The 18261-nt window shown below is 43.8% G+C and overlaps 4 protein-coding genes across 6 annotated transcripts in view; 2 read left to right on the forward strand and 2 right to left on the reverse strand.

The window, feature by feature from the left end:
• TSGA10 (testis specific 10) overlaps positions 1-1058 on the reverse strand; it is a 28039-nt gene extending 26981 nt beyond the window's left edge. The window contains exon 1 of the mRNA XM_021412991.1: positions 2-1058. The gene's annotated coding sequence lies outside the window, so the exon portion shown is untranslated. The remainder of the gene's footprint in view (position 1) is intronic.
• On the forward strand, positions 3660-5656 carry LIPT1 (lipoyltransferase 1). Its single transcript, XM_021413099.1, has 2 exons — positions 3660-3885; positions 4181-5656. The coding sequence occupies exon 2, from the start codon at positions 4453-4455 to the stop codon at positions 5572-5574; it is 1122 nt and encodes a 373-aa protein (XP_021268774.1). The 5' UTR covers positions 3660-3885; positions 4181-4452; the 3' UTR covers positions 5575-5656.
• On the reverse strand, positions 10985-15526 carry MITD1 (microtubule interacting and trafficking domain containing 1). 2 transcript variants are annotated; one of them, XM_021413121.1, is made up of 7 exons: positions 15306-15526; positions 14963-15064; positions 14731-14867; positions 14115-14201; positions 13342-13457; positions 12937-12997; positions 10985-12849 (listed from the first exon to the last, which is right to left on the reverse strand). In XM_021413121.1, exons 1-7 carry the CDS (start codon positions 15457-15459, stop codon positions 12754-12756), a joined length of 753 nt encoding a protein of 250 aa, XP_021268796.1. In that variant the 5' UTR covers positions 15460-15526; the 3' UTR covers positions 10985-12753. The 2 variants fall into 2 exon arrangements, with proteins under 2 accessions (XP_021268796.1, XP_021268786.1); XM_021413111.1 differs by lacking the exon at positions 12937-12997 and having other exon boundaries at positions 15306-15523.
• On the forward strand, positions 15490-18011 carry MRPL30 (mitochondrial ribosomal protein L30). Of its 2 annotated transcripts, none has more exons than XM_021413227.1 (5): positions 15490-15519; positions 15833-15913; positions 16665-16811; positions 17663-17736; positions 17824-18011. In XM_021413227.1, exons 1-5 carry the CDS (start codon positions 15505-15507, stop codon positions 17954-17956), a joined length of 450 nt encoding a protein of 149 aa, XP_021268902.1. In that variant the 5' UTR covers positions 15490-15504; the 3' UTR covers positions 17957-18011. The 2 variants fall into 2 exon arrangements, with proteins under 2 accessions (XP_021268902.1, XP_021268898.1); XM_021413223.1 differs by lacking the exon at positions 15490-15519 and adding an exon at positions 15526-15657.

Here is an 18261-nt window from a genome sequence, read left to right on the forward strand (position 1 = left end):
CCCGCACTCCAGTGGCGACCTCCCCGCCGCGCCCCCTCCCTCCTGGCCTCGGGACGGAGGCCGCCGCTCCCCAACGGCCGCTCCGACCGCGTTCCCTGGGCACCGGGCAACGGCCGGCTCCCAACCGCCCCTCAGCGCTGTGCCAGCCTGCCTCGGCCACAGTTTAAGTCTTACTGGTTGTGGAATGCTGGAAATCATCAGAGGAGACTCTGTGTTACCATATTTATCTCCAAGAGAAATGTGAACAGATTGCATTTCAGGTTTTATGGAAACCCTCCTCCATCAGCATTCATTTTAGGAATGACGTTTTGTATTTTAGTTGGTTTCGTTCTTGTATGCCTACGGTTTTCTTGAAGTTACATAATGTGGCCTCTCATTCATCGATAGCAGTTAATGTGCAGGACAGTCGTTTTGGTTTTTGTGCACCAAATGAAACATCGTTGATCAAAGAAAGAATGAAGTTTATACAGAGGACTATTTACAGAAGCAAAAATAACAATTGTAATTGAATGAACTTGTGACTCATTGTATCATAGCTGAGAGAAAAAAACTAACTCACATCCAGAAAGATTATTATTTAGGTCCACAGAAAAGACAGCATTAGTATAGCTTTGCAATATATAAACCCCACCTTCCAAAACTCAGCATCCTATGTAATACAGTCCTCACTAGACTAAGTGAAGAGAGAAATAAATCACACTGTGTATACTTCATCCATTAGGAAAGTATCAGGTACCACACCTGGAAATTTGGGACAAACGAGGCTTGATACGGAAACATGACAGTTTATTCAAAATTACATTGCTTATTGGGGCTCGGGCAAATAACAAAGATGTGTTTCTGTAACAGTGTGGCCTGTTTGAAGGACACTAGTGATGTTAGCTAGCATAACATAGCTGACATGACTTCTTTTACTGATGTTCATTTGATAGATTTGCCACTTCCTTGCATTTTTTGTGAAGAAAAAAATACATTTTTACTTTAACCTTGTTATTATTTGCAAAGCTGGTTGATGAGAATTTGAATGCAGGATTGTTTATGGGGCTGCTGGGCCATGGGACTTGAAGCCACAGCAGCAACAGCCTGAGTCTGACTTATTTACTGGCCCATGAAAAACAAAGACCCCCAACAGTTACATTGTTGGTAAAGTCTCGCAGAAAATGCAAAAATCTCTCAAAAATGAGTTGAGAGCGTGTTGCATTTCTGGAGGCTTTTCAAAGCCTGTAATTCATGATTAGTGCAACAGAGTCAGAGTGTCTGGAGCAGCTCTTCCTGTGGAAGGCCAACAAGCAAATTGGAGATATAAAGTCAAGTCTTGAAAGCTATTAGTGGGGTCCACAGGGAAGATAGCATTACTACTGCTTTGCTCAACCTCTCTTCTAGTAATGTGAGCCTTCTTCCTGCTCATGCCTCAAGCACATTTTCATGCATAATGCAACTTCCGCTAGAGCATATGAAGAAAGTAATACATCCTCTTTGGGCTGTTACTCTAGGCTCTGTGAAAATTAACATCAGTTACACAGTTGGCTATTTGCCTCACACAGGTGAGTGCCCAGAGGGTCTAGGATTTCTGTACACGAGGTTAAATCCAGAGCTGTGCTCCTGGCAGGAATTTGGGAATCGTGTCACTAAGCAGTTTTTGCTGGATTCTATATTCTGAGATTGTATTCATTTATCGGGATCTTCTGCTGGCTTACAATGCAATATAATCCAGTTTATAGTTTTATACTTATTGCACATTGCTAGAATATGTATAATGCTCTCACAGGGTTTGTCTTCAAAAATAGCCACTTTTCAGGAAATGTACTTGTAGCTGAATGTGCATTTTATCTATCATCATATAAGAAACAGAGCCAAGACATTTTTAACTGCCCACCTAGTGTTCTGCACATTTTATTTTTCTAGCACATTCTGCTTCTAATCAAGGAAAGGAGAGTTGCCTTGGTCAGGCTATTTTCAGCTTGAAAAACATCTAACAGCTCACAGTATGTTTTTACTGACACCCGGTGGCAAAATGTAGAAATACATTGCAAACTTCCATGAGCCAAGTGCTAAAAGGGAAACAAACGCTCCAGCATTTTGTTTGTTTTCTAGTAACATCAGCAGTCCCAGAGGATGCATTGCAGTTCACTTTTGCATTCTACCAACCACCTCAAACACTGACCAATACTTGGAACGTCAACACATTTTTATGGACAAAGTCCACATGCTTTTTAGCCAATGCATTTCAGAACAGTTTGCCCCACCAGAAAGCTGCTATCAGCAAACTAATTTCCCAACAGCTTATGCCCAGTTCATATTACTTAGAATAATTGCTTACTTTTTTTTTTTTCTCTTAATGCTATAAAACAACATGCTAAGTGCTGGGGCACACATCAAGTCAGGCTCCTTTTAGAGTCACCAATCACCACCAGTACTCATATGGTAACAGTTTCTTGCTTTTTGCTTGCCCTACTACACCCACAAATTGAAGACTTTGGTTAAGAAATGTTCTTGGTCTGAATGATCCATTTCTTCAGTGGGAAACAACCCCAAGCTCACATCGTTAACCTCAGTGGCCTCTTGTCCTTTGTCTGCATTTTTTCTTCCACTTTGCAGGGAATATAGCTATTCTACGACTATCTATTTAATCAGAGGTAAAGGCAATTCAAGCTCCGTTATAAACAATTATGTTGGTAAAGTGAACACACAAGGGCTGCTCTGAAAGTAATGCTTGCAGTTTTATTATGTTGGCCCTTGACATCAGAGTCAGATCATGGTGGCATGGCAGCAGAGGTTGAACCTTTTCACCAGCATCCCATTACATGTTGTTGCCATGTGACAGACGGCAGCAGAGGGGTGGTCTGACACAACGGCATCTGACATGGAAGTGTGTATGAAGCAAAGGTGTGTCACTGAATTCCTCCATGCAGAAAAAATGGCATCCACCTACATTCATTGACACTTGCTGAAAGTTTCTGGAGACCAAACAGTGGATGTGAGCACAGTGAGAGGTGGGTGGTGCGTCTCAGCAGTGGTGACAGTGGGTCACCTCTGCTGGTGCAGTTTGTTACAAATGTGGCATGCAGGCTCTTGTTCATTGCTGGTGAAAATGCATAGCTAATGGTGGTGGCTATGTTGAAGCATAGTGTTTTGCAGATGAGAATTTGCTCTATCAAACAGTGTCTTTGTGCTCTTTGTTGCAGTTTCCATGCAAATAAATAGGAGGCATTACTTTTAGAGCACCTACATACAAAAATACTGGGGTTATATTCCCAAACTGCTTCTGCAAATGATTTTGCTGTTTCATCTGAATAATGATACCAGCATGGTGTTTCTTCCTAAGTAACCTGCTTTTCAAAGTAGGAAGAAGAAAAATTACTTATCATCTGTCACTACTGCAGAGGCACTATGAGAATTCACACAAGCCACTCTCCCAACGTTTTTATGTACAATTCCTTCAGGTCTCGAGACTCCCATATTGAGGAGTAATGCGAGATAAAAGCATGCAATGCGTCCTTTATGAATACATGTGCACCAGCAAGAGATACAGATACTTCTGGGGATAAAACTTCAGCTAGCAGCGCTGAGCCTCAGCCCAGTCCACAACTAAACACAGACAGCAGCTCTTGAAGGGCTCTGCCTGGGCTCTGGCAGACTTGAAGAATTGCTCACATCAATAAAAATCCGAACGCAGTGCATGCAGTGCATGTAACCATGCCGCTCTTTTCCCCTCTCCCCGGCCTCACCCCGGGCGGCAGTGGCCGCCTCCCACCGCCATGGCGCCCCTGCCGCGGGCGCACGCTCCGGCACCTCTAACCCGGGAAGCGGAAGGGATCCAGGAACCCGCTGAGGGGTCGTGACGTGCCTCGTGGCTCTCCCCGCGCGGTCTCGTCCCTCCCTGCGGTGAGTAGGAAACGGGGGCGGGCGCGTTGGCGGCTGGGTGTCGTTTCAGTGCCTCGCGATGAGGCCTGCCACCGTACAGAGGAATGGTGGGGGAGCGGTTGTGTCCGCAGCGCAGTGGCGGCCGGGCGGGCGGCGCTGAGGCAGGCTGCGCGCGGAGGGCTCGGCTAACGCGTCTGTAGGGAGCTGCTGGCTGAAGCCACGCTGCTGCATTTCAGTGGAGCGGTATGCACCGAGTAGAGCTGCGTGTATTGCGTGAGGGGGAGAATCGGTCCCATTTGTTCCCTTGGCCTTCCAGGCGCCGAGTATAGCCAGCTGCAAGGAAAAGCACCTCGGACAGCCCTAGCCTGTACGCTAAGCACACATCGGGGTGGGACAGCATCAGCAGCCTCCAGAGGAGAACATTTTAACTCACAGCAGTTTAAGAGCTTTGCTACTGTGGGAAAAGCATGACTGCATCATGACTGTAACCGGTAATTCCTCCCTGTCACAACGGAGGGCTGTGCATGTGCCACATTCAGCTCTGCCAGCGCTTACGGTCCTTCCACTCACCGTTCCATTATTAAGAACATGGTGCTGCAGTCCTCATTCAAGAGCTGCCTGCCGCTGTCTTGCCTCCTCAGGACTCCCAGAGCTGGCTTCGGAGGCACAGCTAGGGGGGGGCTCATCATCCAGTCTGTGTCTAATGATGTTTACCAAAATCTAGCAGTGGAAGACTGGATCCATGACCACATGAATTTGGAGAACCAGCAGGTCCTTTTCCTGTGGAGAAATTCCCCAGCTGTGGTAATAGGAAGACACCAAAATCCCTGGCAGGAGTGTAACCTCCAGCTGATGAGGCAAAAGAACATAAAGCTAGCCCGGAGGAGGAGCGGGGGAGGGACGGTGTACCATGACTTAGGCAATATCAATTTGACTTTCTTCACAACCAGGAAAAAATATGAGCGAATGGAAAACTTGAAACTAGTTGTGAAGGCACTGAAAGCCTTGCGGCCGCAGCTAGATATCCATGTCACTGACAGGTATGACATCTTGCTAGATGGGCAGTACAAGATCTCAGGTACTGCTGCAAAGCTGGGACGGACAACTGCTTATCACCACTGTACCTTACTCTGTAATGCTGATAAATTTGTTTTATCTTCTGTACTGAAGAGTCCTTATAAAGGACTGAAAAGCAATGCCACTCCCAGTGTGCCTGCCTCGGTGAAAAACCTCTTCGAAGAGGATCCTAGTTTAACTTGTGAGATGCTGCTGGATGCCATTGCTGAAGAATATGCCGCACAGCACCAAATAGATCATCACATCACCTTAATAAATCCAACTGATGAGACTGTGCTTCCTGGAATCAATGATAAATCTAAAGAACTACAAACCTGGGAATGGGTGTATGGAAAGACACCGAAGTTCAGCGTTAGCACGTGTTTTAACATGATCTATAAAGATTCTGTTCTTGATGTTAAAGTGGACATGGATGTAAAGCATGGAAGAATTGAAGCCTGTGACATCAATCTGCCGCAGCAATGGCTTCCTCCAGCACTGTGCAGTGAGCTGGTGAAGAGCCTTACAGGCAGTAAGTTTTGCCCAAATGAAACGACTGCACTGTCAAGCACATTGCTAAGAATATATCCGCAAGATTATGAGTTGCACAGCAAGTGGAATCTGTTATGTGAGAATATGACAATGTTAATGTGATTTGTGTTGTGAAATTGTTAGTTAAACTTCTGCTTTTTTAGGCTATTTATTAAAAACAAAATTAAAGGATTAATTTCTACAAGCTTTTTCTCCTATCTGTTAGCCATTAAGGTGCTTAACATTGTGCTTTTGTTCGGTATTACCTACTAGCAACTAGATTTCACTCTGCCTGCACCTGAGGTCGAGCTGCAGAGTGTAAAGTCCCTGTAACAGGCATCAGCCCTTCATTGCTCCGTGCTGACAGATGTCATCACTGTTTAAAACAGGGAAAATGCTACTGGCGTCCCCCCTTGTCTCTGTAGCAAAGAAGGTACAAATGGCAGATAGAGACTGGATGGGGCAGGGGGCTTGGACTAGATGATCTTTAGAGTTCCCTTCCAGCCCCTACGGTTCTGTGATTCTGTGCTGGAAAACTGCTGTTGTGCTGCTGCACTGGATTCTTAGCCTGTGCCTCCTTCCCTGCAGATAGAAACTCAAGGGCCATGCCTCGGCCCCTGAGCTGTGTGCAGAGGGATGTCCCCCTTGTTTCTGGTTGGAAATCCTGTCCTGCAGAGTGCTAGTAACCCTCTTCTCCTATTTACAAGGATGTTAGTAAGCTGTACTTGCTGCTATTCAGTGAATCAGTCCCACAGTTCCACGCTGGATTAGGGGTTTGCACATGCATGTGCAGAAGAGGCAGGAAGGACTAGGAGTTGCAGCATGGAGGGTTATGTGATGTGGCAGGACAGGCTGAGACGTGGACCATATCTGCCTCCATTGTAACCAGGACAGTGATGATGTTGTACAAACAGTGGATTTGTTACCCCATGTGCAATGAGCCAAATTCCCATGCACAGGAGAGATACTGCTTTTTATTCAGGCTAGGGTGCTGGTGGGAGTTTCCACAAATCAGAAACAATAATGCAAGTTTCTTCACTGTATTTATACATTAAATTCCTAAATATTCCACCAGAAGGGCCATCTGCTATCTACATATTCATAAAGCTAAGTAATCAAGATACTCCATCCCCTTTTGGCTACTTTCCTGGCTATCTGCTCTTGCATGGGGTTGTTGAGGGGTCTTACAGTGACCCTCATTGGTCATATTGGGAATGCTCCCCTTACTCTTTTTATTCTTTTATTGTCACATAAGAACAAGCTGAAAGTTCTCTTGCCAGTTTTCCAAGGGGAACAATTGTCCTTGATTAATCAGGTAATATCAGTGGCCAAGACATTCTGCTTTAGGATAAGCAGTACTTGATCAAAGGTTTCTAGGATCTGTTAACTAAGCACAGATAATACACCTTTACAAGCTAAGATAGTTGTTTCCATTACCTGTATTCGCCCTCCACACACACTGAAAGTTACAAAATATCTAACTGGTATCAACTGCAGCCACTGCTGCTGTACAAACTCCAGTGGAACACCCCTATGAGGATTGTCTGAGAGCATCTGGGGCTGTTCAGCTTGGAGACCAGAGGGCTTTGGGGAGACCTGATAGTGGTCTTTCAGTATCTAAAGGGGTGCTATAAGAAAGAAAAGGACAGACTCTTTAGTAGGGTCTGTTGTGATAGGACAAGGGGAAATGGTTTCAAACTAAAAGAGAGAAGATTTAGACTGGATATAAGGAAATTTTTTTGTTCATGAGAGTGGTGAGACACTGGAACAGGTTGTCCAGAGAGGTGGTGGATGCCCTGTCCCTGAAGACACTCATGGTCAGGCTGGACAGGGCTCTGTGCAACCTGATCCAGCTGTGGTGTCCCTGTTCATTGCAGGGGAGTTGGACCAGATGGCCTTTAAGGGTCCCTTCCAACTCAAACAATGCTATGATTCTGTGAATTGGTGTGTAAGGCACAAGTGGGAATACCTATTCTACATTACAATATGCACATGTAAATGCAAACCTTAGAGAAAACAACTTCCTCCTGCTACCACCTAGCAGAAAAGTTGCTACTGGAAGGCAGTAGTGAACTGAAAGTGGCAGTTTTCAAGTTAAATCATAATAGTAACTCAATATAGAAGTACTATTCCAAAAGAAAGGCTGAAGATTTATTTCCCTGTTGTTGCAGAGTAACCAAAATGCAGTTTTGACCAGGTCAGAACAGAAGAAGAATATTGTTACAGCTGTAGGAGAGAACACAGAGCAGCAGAGTGATGGGCTCTGCTGATAGGAGCTCTGCCCAGATGAGTCTTAGAGAGCTTACTTTTAGGCTATACAACTCTTTCACCAGACTTGAATAGTTCACCCTTGAATAGTACTTAAATTTTAAGTGGTGTGTTCACCAAGCTAAAGAGCCATAAATTCACCCTGTCAAGGTGCAAGCACATCACAGTAAATTCCACCTGGGGCACAATATGTAGTACAACTCAATTTATGTAAGAGGTCTTTTCTAGAAGGTTTACCGGGGCTGTGGGACTTGAAAGCACTGAGTTGAGAAATGGAGCTTAGGGCTTGTTACTGGATGAGATATGAAATACCAACATTTACCGCTTCTGAAGATTAGAGAACTGCAGGAAAATCAGAACAACTGAAGTGGACTGAGAAGCGCCAGTGTCAAGTAGGCAGGAAATAATCTTGCTGTTAGTAGAGCAAGATAAAAAAGGACCGGCATGGTCTAAAGAAAGTAAAGGAGCAATGATATTTATGTCCTTCAAGCTGTCCTAATTACTTTTCTGAGACTGTGTCATGGAGAAAGAGATTCTTCCATTCCTCCTCTTCTCCTGCCTTGTCTCTTACAGCTCCTCTACTTCTGCTAGTGTTTCCAAGAGCAAAATATTGAATTTGCAGTGCCATGAATTTAGTCTCGCTGTCTTTCTCCTGACATGCAACACAGAGATGAGCATTGCTAACTAATTCAGTAAGAGGCTTAGTCTGCCACCAGACAGCAATAGATTGTAATTGCTCTTGAATTTTTGGCTATAACCCTGCAACAAAGAAGCTGCTGCAACTGGTAGAGCTTTTATAGCTGTATTGCCTATGCCACAATGCCAGTTAAAAAATTCCTTGGGGTAGTCCATGAAGGCTAGACGGTACTCCCCCTGAATTTGTATTGTATTTTGCCCCAGTCCGTTTTTCTTAGGCAGACCTGCTGGGTTGCCTGAAGATGATCTCCAGCTAACCTAAGTTCACTGTCATCCCTGGAAGGCTAGCCAGCTTTTCTGTTAATCACCGCCTGATTTCACAAGGCTTAACAGCTCACGAGAGCTGCTCTCTATCAGCCCAACTTGGATTATACCGATAATAGTTTACAGTTCTCTAAATTTCTGAGTTTCCTCTCATGTATGGAAATCCTTTTGCTGTCTCATACCTTCAGGAGTGCACAGGGTGTGAACAGTAACCACACCTCCTGGCACTGGTGCTTGCTTTAAGGGTGCCTGTATCTCAGGTCCCAGCTGACAGCAGGTTCTGCCAGCAACTGCAGAAATTCTTGGTATGTCCTGATAGTCTGATGATGCTTATGGCTCTGCTGATGTTACAGGGGGAAGGGGGAGGTAAGGGGTGTTTTTCTAACTGTCCCTTAAAATGCTTAATCTTTCAGTTTTTCCTGGGAGTCTCTCAAATTTCTGGTTTGGGATTCTGTTTTTCTTTTGGATGCCTCCTTGTGCCAGTCAAAAAGTGTATGCCCAGGAAAAGAGGGTACATTAGGCCCTCTGGACTCCATGGTGCTCCTTAAGTGCACTATTTTGTCTAAGCTAAAGGTAAACTCCATAGAACACTACTCAAAGGGATTATCCTTGGCCCATCTCCCCTATGAAGACAGGCTGAGGGAGCTGTGCTTGTCCAGCCTAGAGAAGAGAAGGCTGTGGGGTGACCTCATTGCAGCCTTCCAGTATTTAAAAGGGGATTATAAAAAGGAGGGGAATCAACTTTTTACTCAGGTAGATAGTGATAGGACAAGGGGGAATGGTTTTAAGCTCTAGGAGGGAAGGTTTAGAGTGGATGTTGGGGGAAATTCTTTACAGAGAGAGTGGTGGAACGGGCTGCCCAGAGAGGCTGTGAATGATCTGTCCCTGGAGGTGTTCAAGAACAGGCTAGATGGGGCCCTGGTCTAGTACCAGATCTGGAGGTTGGTGGCCCTGCGCCTGTGGCAAGGCGGTTGGAACTTTGTGATCCTTGGGGTCCCTTCCAACCCAAGCCATTCTATGATTCTATGATTGAGAAACTCTTTTTACCTAAACATCTACATGTTTTAGAAGAGTAATGAATATACATATACTGGATTTTCTTTTGGGGGTGCTGAGACTTCTCCTGACTGTCCAGTTCCCAGTTTCACTCATTCAGGGAGACAAAGGCTATCAGCTCACAGTCACCACTGCCAAGGTGACTATCCAGCCTGACAATAACCAGAGACTAAACAAAGAAACACAAGAAACACCAGGGGTCCTCCTGTTGAGTGTCTAGCCCAAACCATACCATGTAGGTTTCAATAGTTTACAAAATACAGAAGGTCATGCTAGAAGCAGAGGCAGAGAAGTGACTAATTGGCCTAGTAAGGACTGACCATTCCATCATGCTCTGGAGTGGCTCAACTCAGGGTAGCAGCATGCCACTTCAGGGTCATCCACACTCATACCATATTCATAAGCAAACTAGACTTTCCTGACCTGCCACTTCTCAGTTTTACCAGAAATACAATTACCTTTCTCCCTTTTATTTTTCCAGAATTTCAATCACCCTTCCCTCTTTTAGCTGGCACCAGGAGGCACAGCCTTGCCTGCACAATCCAGGTGATGACCTAACTACATACATAAGTGGCAACATAGCATATGACCAGAAATCAGTAAAATGATTGCAAACCCCGTGCTCTTACGTTGCTCTGATAAAATAAATGCTGAAGAGGGTTACTTTCTGTTCACTGATGCCCATTCCTCTTCATACAGTGCTCCTACTGACAATTAAAGGAACTATATAAAGAACTTAGAAATAAAAGCTGCACTGCAGCACCAACAGGTATGTCACTGAAGGTTTAGTAGTATATATATGCAGATACTGCATATTCCCAAGATCTGGGAAGAAATCAGTAGCCTTAGCTATTTTGCAGTCAGAAAGCACAGGAAGGTCTACAAATGAAGAGAGAGAAGACCAGCGTTACCTCTTGTGGTGCCAGTACAGGACCACATCACTGGGCCTTACTGCTGGAATAAAGAAGCATATGGTATTACGAGATGCAGAAAGCATAAGGCACCTATCAGTCCTGAGTTTAAAAGATCTTGATCGCTAACCGAGTACGAAGATTTAAAGTTGACCTGAAATATTGATGGTGGCTTTTCATTTAGCCCCTGCATGTCTGAAATCTGGACTAGGTGAAAATATACAAAGCTTCACATTCAGGATGCTTAATGTATTCAAAATAAACTTTCTCCCATCAATAGCTGGTCTTTGAGGCATTACCTGGCTTCTTGGAGTCGTAGAAGAATTTAAACAGATGACTTAAATTACAAATAATAAAAAATAACCTTTATTCCCATTAAAAATATGCATACGTTATATACAACTGAATAAAATTGATGACAGTGACTACACACATTATCACAGCAGGAAGACAGGGACTTTCTATGGAATGTTTGGAGGGACCTGGGAGTGTGCAGCTTCTGTGGCACACAGTATTCTTTGTCTGATTCAACACTGAAAAGCTGAGACATTTTTATGCAAAAAGATAAGAAGGCAGACCATTGGCAAACTGTTACCCATAAAACAAGGCAAAGATCAGCAGTTTCTTGATAGCTGTGGAATAGACCTGCTTTGTTAGAGGCAAGACTTAAAGAGGGATAACGGAATACAACAGCCATAAGGAAAAAGAAACAGGAAAGAGTAGAGTTCTAACAGCATACAAGAGATGGAAGACCAGGGCTGCCTCTTGTGGTATTGGTACAGGACCACAACACAGAGGCTCAGAACTAGAATAGAGAGGCTTACTGTATCGCAAGATGCAGAAAGGCACCTGCCAGTCCTGAGGTTGCAAAATTTTTAAGGGACCTGCAAAAAAAGGCCACTGCCAGTTCTGAATGTCAAAATGAACAGCCTTGATGGCTTCTTGCTGGCAAAAAAATAAAAAAAATAAAAAAAATAAAATAAAATAAAATAAAATAAAAATAAATAAACCTTGTTTTAGGAGGAAAGGAAGCTGCAACTCAGGCGACTCAAGTTTCCAGAGGACAAAGGGAAGACAAGAAAACTTTTCTGTAATGTTTTTTCAATTAGCATGTTCCTATTAACAAGAAAGTTTGGGGTTATACAACCTCTGGAGTAATTTAAAAAACATTACTACTTTTTTTTTTTTTTAAAGGGAGCTTAGTAGCAGGGCAATAACTAACTTATTAATAACTTATTGCAGTTCTGACTGGCAGGACTAGAAGTACAGGCATTAAACTTGCAAGTCAGAGAAAGACTGGCAGAGGATCATACAACTTTTCCATGCCTAATGCAAAGAAAAGAAATCAGATATATGACAATGCAGCAGGGAATAAAAGAGCACATACGAGCGATACTGAAAAGAATACAGCCAGAACATTGTTTGCATCTTTTTCTGCCCCAAATCCAGCATTCAGAGAGATGCAGAAGAAGACTCTAACATGTCTGCATACTGAACACTATAATGTTTGCATACAAGGAGCTTAGAGAATGGAATGCTAGATTTGGGGCTATTTGTAGTCTGTGAAATCAGGTATTTCACAGACTACATCAGGTATTTCACATTTTTATCAACTAAAACACAGCAGAACAGCAGTCATGACTAGAATGCAGGAATTCAAGAAAATACATAGGCTGCTTATAAAAGAGGACATATGGGTTGAAATGGTAGCACAGCTTCAGATGTTTGTGAGGTGGTCAATTAAAGTTAAAACCTGCAAAATTTGCTCAAGACAAACAAAATTAATAGTAAAAGGAAAAATAACAGTAAAGAGGCCTCTGAGGGACAGTACTGAGCCTGTTATAAAACGCCTTCTCTATAAACTCAAATTTACACATGGACTGTATTCTTTAAGATTACAGGATAAAAAAGTACAGTGGGAGAATGGTACAGCTGTGTTTTCTCAGACTGTAAAGGCACAAATATTCTTAAATCTATAGATTATAAAAGCAGTGTTGGGGCAAGTACCTATTCTGGAATGCTTCTGATGATGGACAGTTGGACCCAAGTGGAACAAATTTACATTTCTATGCTTATAAAAATACTCATTAAAAGCAGTAATAGTTGATCACATTTTCTTTGTATGTTTAGTATGAAAGACATCCACTGTTGTTTCATGACAAGGTCGCAAGTCAAAGTCACAGTATCCAATGCTGAAACGACCCTATGGAAATAAAGAGAATTGACATGGGTAACACAGAATAAGCTATTCTACCATGGAAGTTAATTAAAGAGGTCCAAGTGTTTTTACCTGTGGTTTCTTAAAATAATCAAGACCCCTTCCAATCTTAATCATCCATCCATTGTTGAATCTGTTATTAAAATTAACGAATTTGAAAACCATGAATACACTGAATAATAATTAAAAAAATGAACAAACACATCTGCATGACTCTCAAGCTCCTTGTTTCAGTCACAACTATTTCCTAGCATAGCTGATACCTGTATGGAACATTCTGCACTGTTTTGTATACTGAAAACAACAACAAGACATCTAGTATTGTTCGCAGTTGAAACATATGAAGCTATGGTGGACCAGCTTTATCCAGTAAGGGGCACTGCCTTCAACTTTGTTAACTGTGGTTAGAAATTATCTCAGAAACTAGAGTTAAGTAGTTTAAATAACTGGAATTCACTGATTTTTTTTATCACCCACCTAATTTCTCGATCGTGTATTGAAGACGAAAATGCAACGTTAAGTGTTATCCCATGATTCCTCAATGACTGTTTTATTTCTTCCAAGCCACTTGTCTGTTGATTCCTCCCACTGCCCTGTTAAAAATAAAAACACTTAAAATACATATATATATTCTATTTTCGGTCACCGCTTCCTAAAATCCCCAACAAAACCTTTCTAGTAATAATTTAAACCCAAAGAAAGTCATTTGATTGAGGGCAGATTTGCATTTTCATGGAGAGGCTAAGAATCAGGCAGATTACAGGTACACTTGCTAAGGGATGTGGAGGAAGAGCTCACTCAACCTCTTAAAGCTAGGTACAGATTACTGTTTGAGCCAGAATAAATGCAGGGATAGTTTGAAAGGTTTTAGCTCACCAAAGGCTCTTAAATGAGAACTATACAAGCTGTTAGAAAAAAAAAAAGTATCTCAGCAGATTATTTGTTTTGATAACATTTTCCACAAAAAAACTTTCACCAAAATAACTTTTCCATTTAAGATCCAGGTTACCAAGAATTTGTTATGAAAAATCTCTGAAATTATGAAATTATTTATGTTCAGTTATCATAGTTTTTCTCTTAACCTGTGATTTCTGCTGAAGGTATTGAAGCCTCTCTCAAATAAGTACTTGTAAACATGAACAAATTTATATTTAAATATAAATGTTTATGTACATATCTACACATGTTAGTTGTGTTTGTGTGGTGTTACCTGGATACAGAGAAACAGAAACTGAAACCTGGGCACTTACTTCATCATAGGAGGTGAGGAGGTGGATTGTTCTCACTTTGCATGGCCCCTTAACCAGCATCTCGCAGAATCGCAGGAAATTATACAACTGTAACAATTTTGTGTAATTCAGTAACTTGGATTATTTTAGCCGCTACATCAACTAAAACACAGCAGAACAGCAGTCATGACTAGAATGCAAGAATTCAAGGAAATATATAGGCTGCTTATAAGAGAGGATGTAGGGATTGAAATGGTAGCACAGCTCCAGATGCATATGACCTTATTGCTCTCTACAGTGACCTGAAAGGAGGTTGCGGTGAGGTGGGGGTTGGCCTCGTCTTCCAGGTAACAGCAATAGGATGAGAGGGAATGGCTTCGAGCTGTGCCAGGGAAGGTTCAGGTTGGATATTAGGAAACATTTCTTCTCCGAAAGAGTGTTGAGGCACTGGCACAGGGTGCCCAGGGAGGTGGTGGAATCACAGACCCTGGAGGTGTTCAATTACCATGTGGATGTGGCACTGAGGGACGTGGTCAGTGGGCATGGTGGGGGTGGGCTGGCAGCTGGACTAGATGGTCTGAGAGGTCTTTTCCAACCGTAATGGTTCTGTGATACGCAGTACTGAATATCTACTTGCCTGATGGATGCTCCTAATATAGGGGTCCTCCACCCAAACTTCAGAAACAATCTCAGTCAGATACTCCTGGAAAAGCTTCTCATAGCCAAAACCTGTTGCATTTTCCTCTATCCTGATTTGCTTATGGTATTTGCCATCTGAAAAAAAAAGTACCTTTGTCAGTAAAATCAAGATGTAATTCCCCCGTAACACCAGACATTTAAATGCGAGCAAGACAATGGTGGTTCCGCACCTTGCTTCTCCTTCTCAATATGCTTTTTAATGTCTTCAGCCCTGGTCATGTACTCGGATATTTTCTGCCGGTACCGCTGCTTCTTTGCTTCATCCTTCGTTCCTGCCAACCAGAACCGCAGGGGTGAGCTCTCCCCGAGCCAGGGCCGGGCCAGCCCTCGGCGTCCCGGGCCCCAGCCCCGCCAGGAGGCGAGAGGGGAGCGGGACCAGGCAGCGGCCCGGCTCGTGTCTCCTCGCGGCCGGCGGTCTCCGGGCGAGCCCCGAGGCGGACGCAGTCCAACGCCCGCACACAGCGCTGCGTTAATGGCCGCACGGCCGCCCCGCGCCCGCTGCCAGCCCGGTACCTTTCACCACCTGCAGCAGCAGGTCGATGCCCTCCTGGTAGCACACCAGGGACTCCTGGAAGCGAGACGCCAGGTCCAGCTCCACCGCGCGCTTCACCGTCTCCGCCCCGGCCCGCTCCAACGCGGCGATGCCATCGCCCCCCGCTCGCGACATGGGCACGGCAACGGGGAGCGGGGACGGAGGAGGGGCTGCGGCGAAATGGAAACGGGGGCGGTGAGGCCGGTTGTGCTCCACCCCTGCCTTTCCTCCCGCGGAACCCAAGCGCTGCGGTGGCGGTGCCCGGCCGGAAGGCAGCGCACCGACATGGCGGCAGGCCGGGGCGGGCTGGGGCTCGGCGCTGTCTGGAAGGCGGTGAGGGGGCGGCGGGGGCGGCCCGCAGCCATCTGCCGGCAGGGAGGGGGTCCGGTCGGGGTGGCCGGGGCCTCTGCTGACGGGGAGACGTGGTCGTTGGGAAGGCCCGCTGCTGGGGGACTCTTCTACAGCCGCCGTGAAACGTAGTTGATGGGAACTGCTTTGTTTTTGGTAGGTGCTGGGGAGAAGGCCGGAGGGGATCGTGCCCACAGCATGGGCTCGGCAGAAGTTCACCAGGTCGAGAATTCCCGCGTCGGTACGTGCTGTGCTCTTAGAGGAGGCTGAAAGCCATGGAATCATGGCAAAGAGCTGTTAGCCTGCTCGTTCTGGGCCTTCTGTGGTGTGGTGGCTTTATAGGCAATGGTCAGTGGCTCTGAAGCCACAGAGAGGCTTAGTTTAGTTTGCATTGCAGCTTATCTTTCTGCTAGGCACCATCAAGTCTCACTTGACTTTTCCTAAAGCTTCTTAAAGTTTCTTAATCCTGTGACAAAACGTATGACTCGTAAGCTAAACAGAGGTTGTCCTGTGAGATGCCCGTGTCTGAAGTTCTGTGCTATTGCAGAACACTGTGTACCCCTGTGGTCCTGTGGCCTAACTTTAGAGTTAATGCGTTAATTAGCAAACCATTCTAAGTTTGACAATGTTATAAAAGCTGCATTTAAACTTCTTTACTGTGAGGGTGACAGAGCTTTGGAACAGGCTCCCCAGAGAGCTTCTGGAGCCTCCTTCTCTGGAGATATTCAAGACCCACCTGAACGCTTTCCTGTGCAACCTGCTGTAGAAACTGCTTTAGGAGGGTGGTGGACGCGATGATCTCCAGAGAATGCTTCCTACCCCTAAGATTCTGTGATTCTATCGCTTGGCAAGTTGACCTTCTGAAAAGAACTGTAATTGGAGATGTTAGATTTTTACGAGGGCTGAAGTGCGCTTTGGAGGGTTATTTTGCTAACTAAAATAGTAATTCAGATATTTAGGAAAATAAAAAATATCTGAACTTTTTGCACCAGGTATTTCAGCCACGGCCTGGAGATCATGAGAAGTATGGAGGTGACCCTGAGCAGCCCCACAAGATCCATATTGTTACTAGGATAAAAAGTGTAATTGGCCGCCCATATTGGGAGAAGAAGATCATACACGATCTTGGACTGGATAAGGTATAGAAGTGGTGGTTGTTGTTCATACTTACGTGCATCCAACATGCAGAAACGCGGGGTAGAATTCAGATGCTGTTTTTCCTTAATTTTTCTTGTTGCTGTTGTGTGCTTTTTGTGCAGTCACAAAACTTGGATTGTTTTACAGCTACTATGAAACATAATTGAGAAATGGCTTGTGTGTGTAAGAGCGGATAGGAGCAGTAATGAAAAATACCCACTTAGCAGGAATTCAGATTATGAATATATGGTATTGCTGTTGTGCCTGAGGAGAACTTTATCTTGAGAGTTCTGCTGAAATAATAAATAAATAAATAAATTTGTAAATACTTCGAATTGGGTTTTCTTGCTAGGTGATATTAAGCAGATATTGCAAATAGACCTCATTAATTAATGAAAAGGCTTCTGAATCTAAAAGGTGTAACGAGTACTCAAACAGACTCTTTAGAGTTTGTGTCAGATTTGTTATCCAGTTTTTCTTAGGTCAAATTGCACTTTGTGCAAAAATTCATCTTGTCAGTGTTGTATTTAGGAGAGGAAAAAAGTGTTTGTTCAATTTAAGGCCTAACTGAAGCAAGTCTTACACTGTATTTATGTGTAGGTACTTTTAACGTTTGGAAGAAATTTGAATATATTGATAATGTGGTGGGAATAAAATTGAAATTGGCATTTTGCTGGAATCAAGAGTTTGATCAAGCTTTGATTCCATATCTTCATGTATGTTCATAATACATCAGTATTATTTCTCCAAATCTCAATTTGCAAGTGTGGTTTATATTTTACTGAAAAGTTCAGTGAACAGAGATTTGTACTTTGGAACTGTGTTTTTAAAACCTATGCTATCCTTTATATAGGCGCATCAACCAAGGCTGCACAAAAATATCCCTTCTGTGAATTCCAGGCTGAAAACTGTTAAACATCTGATAAGGTTTGTTAGCTATGCGTTTAATTTGGAATACTAATGTAATTCCATTCTAGTCCTAGAACCTTACTAAGCAAACTCTTCTGTCTGTAGAATACAGCCGCTGAAACTACCGTATGGGTTGCCAACAGAAGAGGAAATGGCAGACACCTTTCTTACGAGCAAGGGAGAGCTTATCATTAAACAGCGTCTGAAACCTGTGGAGCAGGAAGAAATTAAGTCATAAGGTGTGCTGGTTGGAATTATGTTTTCTAAAATAAATAATTTAAGTCCCGAGTTAAGAGCTTGTGTGTGAAATGGAGGCTGGTACGTAAGTAGAATAGGTCTAACTAATGATAGTGTGTTTTGCAGCTAATGGCAAAGGTTTGCAGTGAAGGTGCATGGCTTCACCTTTACTGCTCTAAAAAAAGAGCAGGAATTGAAAAGCTTTTTTGTTCATGAGTTACTTGAGAGCTGACTGTCCTCTGAGAGCTCAGTTTACTGACGCAGGCGTTTGAGTGGCTTACCTCTGTCATTCAAATCTCATGTTTG

This window comes from Numida meleagris, chromosome 1 (genome assembly GCF_002078875.1).
Source record: "Numida meleagris isolate 19003 breed g44 Domestic line chromosome 1, NumMel1.0, whole genome shotgun sequence".
Lineage (NCBI taxonomy): Eukaryota > Metazoa > Chordata > Aves > Galliformes > Numididae > Numida > Numida meleagris.